Here is an 11,107-nt window from a genome sequence, read left to right as displayed (position 1 = left end):
GACAGACCCCATAGACGGCAGCCCACCAGGCTCTCCTGTCCCTGGGATTCTCCAGGTAAGAACACTGGAGTGGGTTGCCATTTCCTTCTCCAATGCATGAAAGTGAAAAGTGAAACTGAAGTCGCTCAGTCGTGTCCAACCCTCAGCGACCCCATGGACTGCAGCCTTCCAGGCTCCTCCGTCCATGGGATTTTCCAGACAAGAGTACTGAAGTGGGGTGCCACTGCCTTCTCCGTTAAACTAGTATATTCTTATTTAAATTATCAAAATCAGACTAAGAGTACAAAAATAGGAAACTACATGGACTGTAGCCCACCAGGTCCTCTGTCCATGGAATTCTCAAGACAAGAATACTGGAGTGGGTTGCCATTTCCTTCTCCAGGGGACCTTCCTGACCCAGGGATCGAACTTGGGTCTCCTGAATTTCAGGGAGATTCTTTACCATCTGAGCCACCAGGGAAGTCCACAAATGAGTATCATTTATGAATATATATGAAAAAATCTGTAACAAAATGTTAGAAAATAAAATCCAGTAATATAAAAAAGAATTACACATCATGACCAGTAGGGTTTATTTCCATAATGCAAGGATGCTTCAATATTTGAAAATCATTCAATGAAATAAACCATATTAACAGACTAAACAAGAGAAATCACAAGATCACATAAGTGGTACAAAAAGTGCATTTGATAAAATACAACACTCATTCATAAATATGTACAAATCTTAGAAAACAGAAGCGAACTTTCTCAACTTGATTAAAAAAAAAAATCTAAAAAAAATATACAGCTAACATTATACTTTGTGGCAAAACACTTGTTTCCTAAGACAGGGAACAAAGTAACGAAGTTTGGTCTCATTACTCTTATTTAACATAGTGTTAGAAGTCCTACTCAGTGCAATAAGGCGGTAATAAAAGGTATAAATTTCAGAAAAGAAGAAATCAAACTGTTCCAAGTTATAGATGACATGACTGTCCACATGTGTATACCTGTGGCGGATTCATGTTGATATACGGCAAAACCAATACAATACTGTAACGTTAAAAAATAAAATAAAATAATTAAAAAAAAAAGAAAACTAAGAAAAAAAAAAAATCCCAAAGAATCTACCAAAAAAAGAAAAACCACTACACATTTAGAACTTATAAATGAATTTAGCAAGGTTGCAGGGCTAGGAATTGAGTCACTCAGTAGTGTCTGGCACTTTGCAACCCCATGAACTATACAGTCGATGGAATTCTCCAGGCCAGAATACTGGAGTGGGTAGCCTTCCCTTTCTCCAGGGGATCTTCTCAACCCAGGGATCAAACCCAGGCCTCCTGCATTGCAGGCAGATTCTTTACCAGCTTAGCCACAAGGAAAGCCCAAGGTTGCAGGACACAAGACAAACATGAAAAAAAAAACTGTATTTTTTATATACTATTAATGAACACATAGAGGCCAAAATTTTAAATCAGGTATCATTTACAACTGCTCAAAAAAGTGAGACATTTAGGTGTAAATCAACAAATCATGTACAGGACTTAAATGCTAAAAACTACAGATGTTGATGAAAGAAAACAAACATCTAAATAAATGCAAAGATACATTATGTTTATAGATTAGGAGACTCAATACAGTAAAGATGATAACTCTCCCTAAACTATCATATAGGTTTAACACAGTTCTTGTCAAAATCCTAATATGATTTTTTATAAAGACAAAATTATTCTAAACTTTATATGAAAAGGCAAAGAACTAGAATAACTAAAATACTCATGAAAATTAAGACTAAAGTTGAACGGACCAACCCACCCAAATATTATATACATAACAATGCCAGAAAAACATCTACTTTTGCTTTATTAACTACACCAAAGGCTTTGACTGTGTGGATCACAACAAACTGTGGAAAACTCTTAAAAGATGGAAATACCAGATCCGCCTCCTGAGAATTCTGTAGGCAGGTTAAGAAGCAACAGTTAGAACTGGACATGGAACAACAGACTGGTTCCAAATAGGGAAAGGAATACATCAAGGCTGTACATTGTCACCCTGCTTATTTAACTTAAATACAGAGTACATCATGTGAAATGCGGAGCTGGATGAATCACAAGCTAGAATCAAGATTTTCAGGAGAAATACCTATAACCTCAGATAGGAAGATGACAGCACCCTAATGGCCAAAAGCAAAGAGGAACTAAAGAGCCTCTTGACAAACGTGAAAGAGGAGTGCAAAAAAGCTCACTTAATACTCAACATTCAAAAAACAAAGATCATGGCATCCAGTCCCATCACTCCATGGCAAACAGACCAGAGGGAAAGTGGAAATGGTGACAGATTTTATTTTCTTGGGATCCAAAATCATTGTGGATGGTGACTGCAGCCATGAAAATAAAAGACACTTGTTCCCTGGAAGAAAAGCTATGTCAAACCTAGACAGCGTATTAAAAAGCAGAGACATTACCTTGCTGACAGAGGTCTGTAGAGTCAAAGCTATGGTTTTTCCAGTAGTCATGTATGGATGTGAGAGTTTGACCATAAAGAAGACTGAGCTCAGAAGAATGGATGCTTTCAAATTATGGTGCTGGCGAAGACTCTTGAGAGTCCCTTGGACTTCAAGGAAATCAAACCAGTCAATTCTAAAGGAAATCAACCCTGAATATTCACTGGAAGGACTGATGCTGAAACTGAAGGTCCACTACTTTGGCCACCTGATGCGAAGAGCCAACTCTTTGCAAAAGACCCTGATGCTGGGAAAGACTGAGGGCAGAAGGAGAAGGAAGCAACAGAGGATGAGATGGTTGGACAGCATCATTGACTCAATGAACATGAATCTGAGCAAACTTCAGGAGATAGTGAAGGACAGGGGAGCCTGGTGTGCTGCCGTCCATGGGGTCACAAGGAGTCAGACATGACTGAGAGACTGAACAACAAAAATCATGAGAGTGTGGTACTGACAAAGGGACAGACATAAAGGTCAGTGAAACAGAACAGAGAACCCAGAAAGAGACCCACACAAATATGCCCAATATTTTTTTAACAAAGTGATTTGTTAAAAAGGGATTAAATGGAAGATAGCCACTTGTACAAATGGTGCTAGAGCAGTTGGACATTCATAAGCAAAAAAATGAACACTGACCTAAGTTTTAAACTTCATACAAAAATTAACTTAAATATAAAATGTAAAACTATAAAATTTACAGGAAAAAAAAAAAAGAAAATCTTCAGGTCTAGGGCTAGGCAAACAGTTCTTAAACTTTTCACCAAAGGTACACACAGTAAAAGAAAAATTTGATAAATTCTATTTCATTAAAACTTTCCCTCTCCAAAAGACCATGTTACAGTATAAAAAGGCAAGCTGTAGAGTGAGATAAAATACTAGGAACTAGGAAACCACATATTTGACAAAGGACTAGAATATGTAAAGAACTCTCAAACTTAACAGAAAAATCCTACTAGAAAATGGCAAAAGACATGAAATGTTGTTCAATATCATTAGCCATTCAGTTCAGTTCAGTTCAGTTCAGTTGCTCAGTCGAGTCCAACTCTTTTCGACCCCATGAATCGAAGCACACCAGGCCTCCCTGTCCATCACCAACTCCCCGAGTTCACCCAAACTCATGTGCATCGAGTCGGTGCATCGAGTGCATCGAGTCGGTGATGCCATCCAGCCATCTCATCCTCTGTTGTCCCCTTCTCCTCCTGCCCCCAACCCCTCCCAGCATCAGGGTCATTAGTCATTAGGAATGTGCAAATTAAACTGCAAGACAGCACTACACATTAATCAGAATGGCTACAGTTAAAAATAGTGACACCAAATGCTGGCAAGAATGTAAAGAAATTAAATCATTCCTTCAATACTGGTAGGAATACAAACTCTATGCTTATCATTAGTACAGTGGCCAGGCCTCCCCCAATTCCAGTTAATTAGCAACAACTTTGAGTCCCAGACCATACTGAAATAAAGTATAGGTACATCCTGTGGTATAATAAGAAATATAGTTAGTCTTTGTTCCCAGCACAGACCTCCTATAAAAAAAAAAAAACCTTGGACGTTCCAGAGTGACAGGGGTCTACTTTAAAAGCTATTCATAGAGTCCCTTTTGAGCACACCTGAGTTTATGCTGCTGAGGTGACTTAGGGTAGAGCCCCAAGACAGCCTCAGGATGGGGCTGGTCACTAAAAAAACCAAAAGATTAGATGGTTAGAACTTTCAATCCTACCAACTTCTACAGGGGGTGGTGTGGTATGGAGGTAGGCCTGGAGATTAAGCCCTAGTAAAAATTCTTGAACAAGGAGAGAACTTCATGTTAGTTTAAAACAAAACAAAAAAAAAATCCACATTCTGGGAGAATAACAAACCCCCACCGTTCCACAGGGATGGAAGCCCCTACTTCAGGACTCTTCTGGACCTACCCTATGTATCTCTTCATCTGACTACTCATCTTTATCTTTTATATCCTTTATTATAAACTGGTAAATGCAAATAAATATTTCCCTGAGCTTCATGAGACATAATTTTAGCAAATTATTAGACCTCAGGAGGGAGTTTGGGAACCCCCGAATTATAACTGGTTGCTACGAAGTATAAATGGTCTGGGCTTGTGACTGAGATTTGAGATTAAGTCCTTAACCTGTGGGATTTGATGCTATCACTACCGAGGTAGTTCACAATTGAGTTAAATTTGTAGCACACCCAGTGAATGTCCCGGAGAAGGCAATGGCAACTCACTCCAATACTCTTGCCTGGAAAATCCCAGGGCCAGGGGAGCCTGGTGGGCTGCCATCTATGGGGTCACACAGAGTCGGGCACAACTGAAGCAACTTAGCAGCAGCAGCAGTGAATGTCCACTGGGAACTGGACAACTACCTGGTATGGAAAGGAAACCCCACACATCTGGTGTCAGAAGTATTGAGAGCAGAGAAGAAAAATAATTTGCCCTTACAATCCTTTTACAAAATCCAATTCATGAACACCCAGATTTATCCCCAAAACAATGTATCAGTTTGCCAAAAGACATTTTACCTTTAAGGACCTCCATGTGGCATGTTTCCTCAGCACATTTTAAAGGATTCTTTTTATTAAAATTTCACTTACCCCTCCTTTTTCAGAAACTCATCTGGTTAAGCCACGTGCAGCACTCCCCGAGGACCAAATAACTCCTCTCTCCAGTTTCACAGCAAACATGTGACCTACTCAGGGACATGGGTAGCAGCAATCCCATGTCCTAAGTGCTAAATCAGGACTCTTACCCAAGTCCATCATTTCTGTATTCCCACTTTTAAAAAATCATCATTCTTGTGAATTCTTTCCATATGGACCTCACCTTTACCCAGAAAATGTTAATTCAACTGAACCCTACAGCATACAGCCCTCGTGAAATCCAGAAACCGAAGCACTTTGGACAGCTGCTTTATAATCTGAGGAACACTCAAGTCCACCAAGCAGTCGGTTGGGAGAATAGGCCTTGCCGACTGGAGCTGGCTGCAGTCTGCTTCTGGCTCTGTTACTGACTAGATATTTAACTTCACCAGCTATCTTACTTAACCATGTTTTGCCTTTTTACCTTTAGTAAAACAACAACAGAAGAATATTTATTTCCTCCTCACTGATGGAAAGAATCTAACGAGGCAATATAATTGTTCATGTTCCTCAAAAGTGAAGTAAATATTATACATTGTAGCTGCATAATTAATAAAAACTATTCCAGGATCTTCTTTCTTTGGGATTCAAATTCTTCTCATCATTTACAATTCCTCGTTCAGAGGAGACAAAAATATTCTATTTAAGAGATGAACAAATCCAGCTGAAATCACAATTTCAGCTGTGTCTCATCCCCTTCTGAATCTGTTTGCAGTTTTCTTGGTACCTCATGCTGCTATTCCCAGTCATTACGGATACGAAGAAAAGAAAAAGCTTAGCAATTATATTCAGTTGTTGCTGTTGTTTAGTCACTAAGTGTGTCTGATTCTTCTGGGACCCCACGAACTGTAGGCTGCCAAGCTTCTCTGTCCATGGAATTGCCCAGGCAAGAACACTAGAGTGGGCTGCCATTCCCTTCTCCAGATCTTCCTTACCCAGGGATTGAACTCACATCTCCTGCATTGGCAGGTGGACTGTTTACCACGGAGCCACCTGGGACGCCCAGTTAAGTCTGGTACAGCAGGGTTTTCCAACAGCAGCACTGGTATTTTGCACAGAATAGTTCTTTGTGTGGGGAGCTGTCCAGTGCACTGTAGGGATGTTTAGGGGCATCCCCGGGCTCCACCCACTAGGTGCCAGGAGCAGACTCTCAGTTGTGACAACCAAAAATGTCTCCAAACACTGCCAAATATCCCCGGGGAGCAAAACTGCTCCTGCCTAAGAACCACTACATTATACATATAACACACAAATATTTGGAAGCCATCACCTAAAAGGAAACCTTTAGACTGAAAAGAAAACAGAGAAGGTACAATTAAATACTTGAAAATTTTCCATATAGAAGCAGGAACAGATTTTGAATGCCAGACAAGGGAACTATACCAGTGAACAGAAGTTACAAAAAATAAAACCAGCTAATATTTACTCTTCTTACACACCAGGCTCTGCTGAGTGCACTTTCAAGCACTATTTCATTTAATTCTCACATGACCCTCTGAAGTTGTAGTAATGGCCTCACTTTACAGATGAAAAAAACTGAGGCTCAGGAGCTCCAATAGCTAATAGCAAAAGCAGAACCCTATTTCAAACAGAGATCTAACTGAGCCCAAGCTCTCAACTCCCAACCTACCATGACCATGACAAATGAACAGTTTATTCATCATCTTTGTGTGCTCAGTCATGTCCGACTCTTTGCAACCCCATGTGTTGTAGTCTGCCACGCTTCTCTGTTCATGTAATTTCCCACTAGAGTGGGTTGTCATTTCCTATTCCAGGGGATCATCCCAACCCAAGGAGAGAACCCACATCTCTTCTGTCTCTTACATTGGCAGGCAGATTCTTTACCACTGTGCCACCTTAGAGGGTACACACCTCCACAAAATAAAGAAAATGAAGAACTTTTTGACTTAAAAGCTGTTTCTTTCAGCAACAATTCCCAAAGCCACCATCTCAGTCCTATCCGGTCAGATCAGAAGATCCAGAGAGTCTTCATCATAACCTCTAGGCACGCCGTTGCTCTAACTCTGAGGAGCCCCATTACAACTTCCTACCTCAAGTTACTCAGGATACTCACTCTCTCAGCTCTTCTTCAGAAAGCTCCTTGAGAATGGAGCAATGAGCTTCTCATGTTTACACCTCCAAAAAGCTATGCTCGACCTGGGGCTCAATGAACCTTTTATGAATGACTATTCCAGAGACGCCACCTCCACTCGCCAAAGCTCACACCAGAGGAGATATTTAAGTAAGCACCTTCAGGAGATATAATTCTTGCACTTGAGCTGCAAAATTTTATTGGAGATGATGAGTTTTTTCTAACTCTCAGAATCTAAGTCAGGAAGAGTCAGAAAGGGACAGATGACAGATAAGACATTCGTTGGCTACACCTCCATTGAAGCTACTACAGACTCATATGACTATGATCACATCATGTGTCGGGGCAACATGTATTTATATGTGTGTATGTATATACACTTACATATGTATGTATGACATATATATATATATCTCTATGAATGCATGTATATACATATATCTTAGTTCTCTTCTTAGAAATTAAGTATATGTCTACAGAATTTCTGAGGCCTTGAATCTAGCCAAGAAGGTCTAAATTAAGGGTCTCTTTTTACCCCCTAGTATATTAATAAGGTAAGGCAAATAAGGCTATACAGAGTGCTCCTCATATAATACCAGCACTTCTGCTAACCAGTACTACCGTCCCCAGGTACCAGAGTCTGGTATCTTTTCAGGAAAATGCCAAGTGCCCAAGCTCCATTCATGTGTGTGGCAGTGAAAAGATACTCACAAACAGTGCAGGAGGGAGAAAGGGAAACATCACTAAATTATATCTCATGGGCACAATTTCCATTAGAAATGCCAGGTCTACAGGCTAATGTATGAATGTGTGCTCAGTCACTCAGTCTTGCCTGACTCTTTGTGACCCTATGCACTGTAGCCTGCCTGGCTCCTCTGTCCGTGGGATTCTCCAGGCAAGAATACTGGAGTCAGTTGCCATTTTCTCCTCCAGAGAATCTTCCCCACCCAAGGACTGAACCCACGTCTCCTGAATTGGCAGGCAGATTCTTTACCACTGAGCCACCATTCTTTACCACTGAGTACTTTAAATAGAAGCCAAAGTACTTCTATTTAAAAATGCTATCCCCAGTGTTCCTAGAACCCTGTCTTCACACCACATCCAGGTAGCTATGAGTTCTCTAGGCTAATATATGGAGAAGGCAATGGCACCCCACTCCAGTACTCTTGCCTGGAAAATCCCATGGACAGAGGAGCCTGGTAGGCTGCAGTCCATGGGGTCGCTAAGAGTCAGACACGACTGAGCGACTTCACTTTTACTTTTTACTTTCCTGCATTGGAGAAGGAAATGGCAACCCACTCCAGTGTTCTTGCCTGAAGAATCCCAGGGACAGGGGAGCCTGGTGGGCTGCCGTCTATGGGGTCGCACAGAGTCGGACACAACTGACGTGACTTAGCAGCTTAGCAGCAGCAGGCTAATATAGGGGGCTAGTGGGAGAGTTGATAGGGAATGCCAGAGTAGAGCAATCAAGCAATTGCTTCACCCAAGAGTCAGACTCCAAATTAAGGTTAAGAAATGTTGAGAGGAAGAGCACCTGGCAAAAACCATGCTAGCGGTCCCTCAACTTCTTCAGGACAGTGAGGGCACTAATAATCACGTACCAACAGAAGCCTTTCTCACTGTCACCAGGTTCCCCTCCGTGGTACAGAGGTTCATCTGGTTCCTTCCTTACGAACCTTCTATCTCCATCAATGACATGACATTTCCCCTTATGTGCAACCAATCACCCTTCAAGAGAGGCAGAAACATCCAGAAAATGCATTCAGACAGATGATGAAATGGGCTGGTCACCGAGTATAGGAACCTGTGCAAAATCAAACACACCAACAGGGCCCAGAAAGCTCCCAGGACCAACCACAAACCCTCTTCTCCTTCAACATGCAGAGAGGTTTTCTTTTTTTCTTGAAGTGATTTTTCCAAATCGGAATAACCAGACAGAAGCTTTTAAATATATGAGTCTTATGCCAGGGGACCAGTTGAAATTCGGACACTGTTAACCTGACATGGGTTTAAATGGGGCCTTATTTTTCACCTATTCACCCTGTAGGGCAAAAAGAGAGCTCTGAAGCCTATAGTTTAGCACTTGTCACCAACCCTTTACTAAAGTCAAGGCAATTAGGCCCATGACTGTTAAAAATTTATCTCAAAGCTTCTGTCCTGCACAAACCAATCACAGTCACGGCTGAAAATAAACAAAGAATTTTAAAAAATTCTTTAATCCACACGCAAGGAGATGTGTGAGGGCGGCCGAGAAATCATGGCGACACGGACAGCCGGTGGCGACCAAGGGGACATCTGCTTCTGAGACCTGTTTTGGGACAGGGGACAATACCAACCAGTGGTACTTCGCTCTCTCCACATCTCTCTCCGTCTCTTCATCTGCCCATTCACCACATGTCGGTCCAACAAACTGTTTCTCTCTTTTGAGAGGTTAATAGCGAGAGCAAGAGAGACTCAAGACAAACGAGGGGGCGATGCCTGGGATATGTTGCAAAACATAGTGCTGGAAAACGTGTAGCTGTTTACTACCAGCGCCTGGGAGACGCGGAGCGCCGCGCGCACCAGAGCTCAGTCCTCGGGGCGCGACCCCGCCTCCCCACAACCTCAAGCGCGTTCTGGTGTGGGGGCGACGCGCTGCGAGCCCCCTACGCGCCCACGGAACCCGGAGGCTCCCTGCCTCCCGGACCCCAGGGCAAGAGCGCGGTCTCCCCTCGGGCCCTGCGCCCACCCTGCGAGCTGCGCGCCCCGGAATTACCTCGGAGGCCGGGGTTGTCATCTCTGGCCCGAATCTTTCGGATTTTGACTGGGCGCCCGCTCAGAGTGGACAGGACCAGACGCTGGCGCAAGAAGTTGCAGCCTGAGTAGCTGAGGGAGTGCGCCTGGCTCGCCATGTGCACGCCCTCCGCAAAGCCGCGGGCAGCAGGGACGAGGCGACTTCGGATGGGCGAGGGGGTTGCGGTATGGCAGTAGCGGCGACAGCGGCAGGGGCGGCCTGGGTTCCCTCCCGCAGCCCCCGGCGCGTCCACGTGGTTTGGAACAGGAAGAGAGAGAGACGAGACACCGGGTCAGAGGGGAGTGAGGCGGAGCCGGTGACCGCCTCTCCACCTACCCGCCCGGCTGGAGGCAGTCCCCGGCACCGGGCCATGCCGCTATTGGCCGGAGGAGAATCAGGGCGGTGCCCGTGCCGCGCCGCTATAGGCCTTCACTGAGGCTGGGCGGTGCCCAGGCCGCGCTACCATTGGCCTGCGCTGGAGTTGGGCGGCGCCCGGGCCCCGGCAACAGCTCTCGGCTGGAGGAGCTTTGGGGCTGGGGGTGGATTGCGGAGAGGCCTGGGAGCGGACGCTCTGTAACACACCCTCCTTGCCAGTTTCTTCGGGTCTTTCCCCCGTAGGGGTAAGGGGAGTGAACAGCAGGCCTGGTACTTAGGCTCACCACTAACGGCAATCTCTGGGATGTGGATAGTATAATCTCCCCCCGCTTTTTCTTAATAGAAAACAGGATTGGCGCGCTTTACCCTGTTGGCAGACACAGTGCTGAGCACGCAGCCAGTTTTATCCCCTCGCTCCCCTCTGTGACCCTGCGAGGTAGTGTCATTCCTTCCCTACACTTGGGGAAGACACCAGCAACACTGCGAGACTGCCAATAGCACCATGCCCAGGAACCGAAGTCTTCAGATACCAGGCCATTGTTTACTAGACATGAAGCTTTGCCACTTTAACCTCAGTGGCTTCCTTTACTGTCACTGTGCTTCATGCCAAGTCAGGTCCTCCCGCCTCTCATGCCTCAAAACGGGTAGCTGCACACCAAATCTTGCACACCAAAATCTTTGCAAAGATTGGATTATGTTACTCTGTTGAAAAATCTTCGAAGATAACACAATTAACTAT

At 44.0% G+C, this 11,107-nt stretch overlaps 1 protein-coding gene across 1 annotated transcript in view; it reads right to left on the bottom strand.

Annotated features, from left to right (window-relative positions):
• Positions 1 to 10,303, bottom strand: part of RCL1 (RNA terminal phosphate cyclase-like 1) — a 64,946-nt gene extending 54,643 nt beyond the window's left edge. Inside the window, exon 1 of the mRNA XM_010860718.1 lies at positions 9,976 to 10,303. Within this exon, the coding sequence (XP_010859020.1) occupies positions 9,976 to 10,111 (136 nt within the window). The 5' untranslated portion in view covers positions 10,112 to 10,303. The remainder of the gene's footprint in view (positions 1 to 9,975) is intronic.
• Positions 10,304 to 11,107: the final 804 nt, after the last annotated feature.

Source organism: Bison bison, unplaced genomic scaffold, assembly GCF_000754665.1.
Source record: "Bison bison bison isolate TAMUID 2011002044 unplaced genomic scaffold, Bison_UMD1.0 scf7180017864469, whole genome shotgun sequence".
Classification (NCBI taxonomy): domain Eukaryota; kingdom Metazoa; phylum Chordata; class Mammalia; order Artiodactyla; family Bovidae; genus Bison; species Bison bison.
The sequence above is the reverse complement of the archived record's forward strand: the minus strand, read 5'-3'. Positions and strand labels throughout refer to the sequence as shown.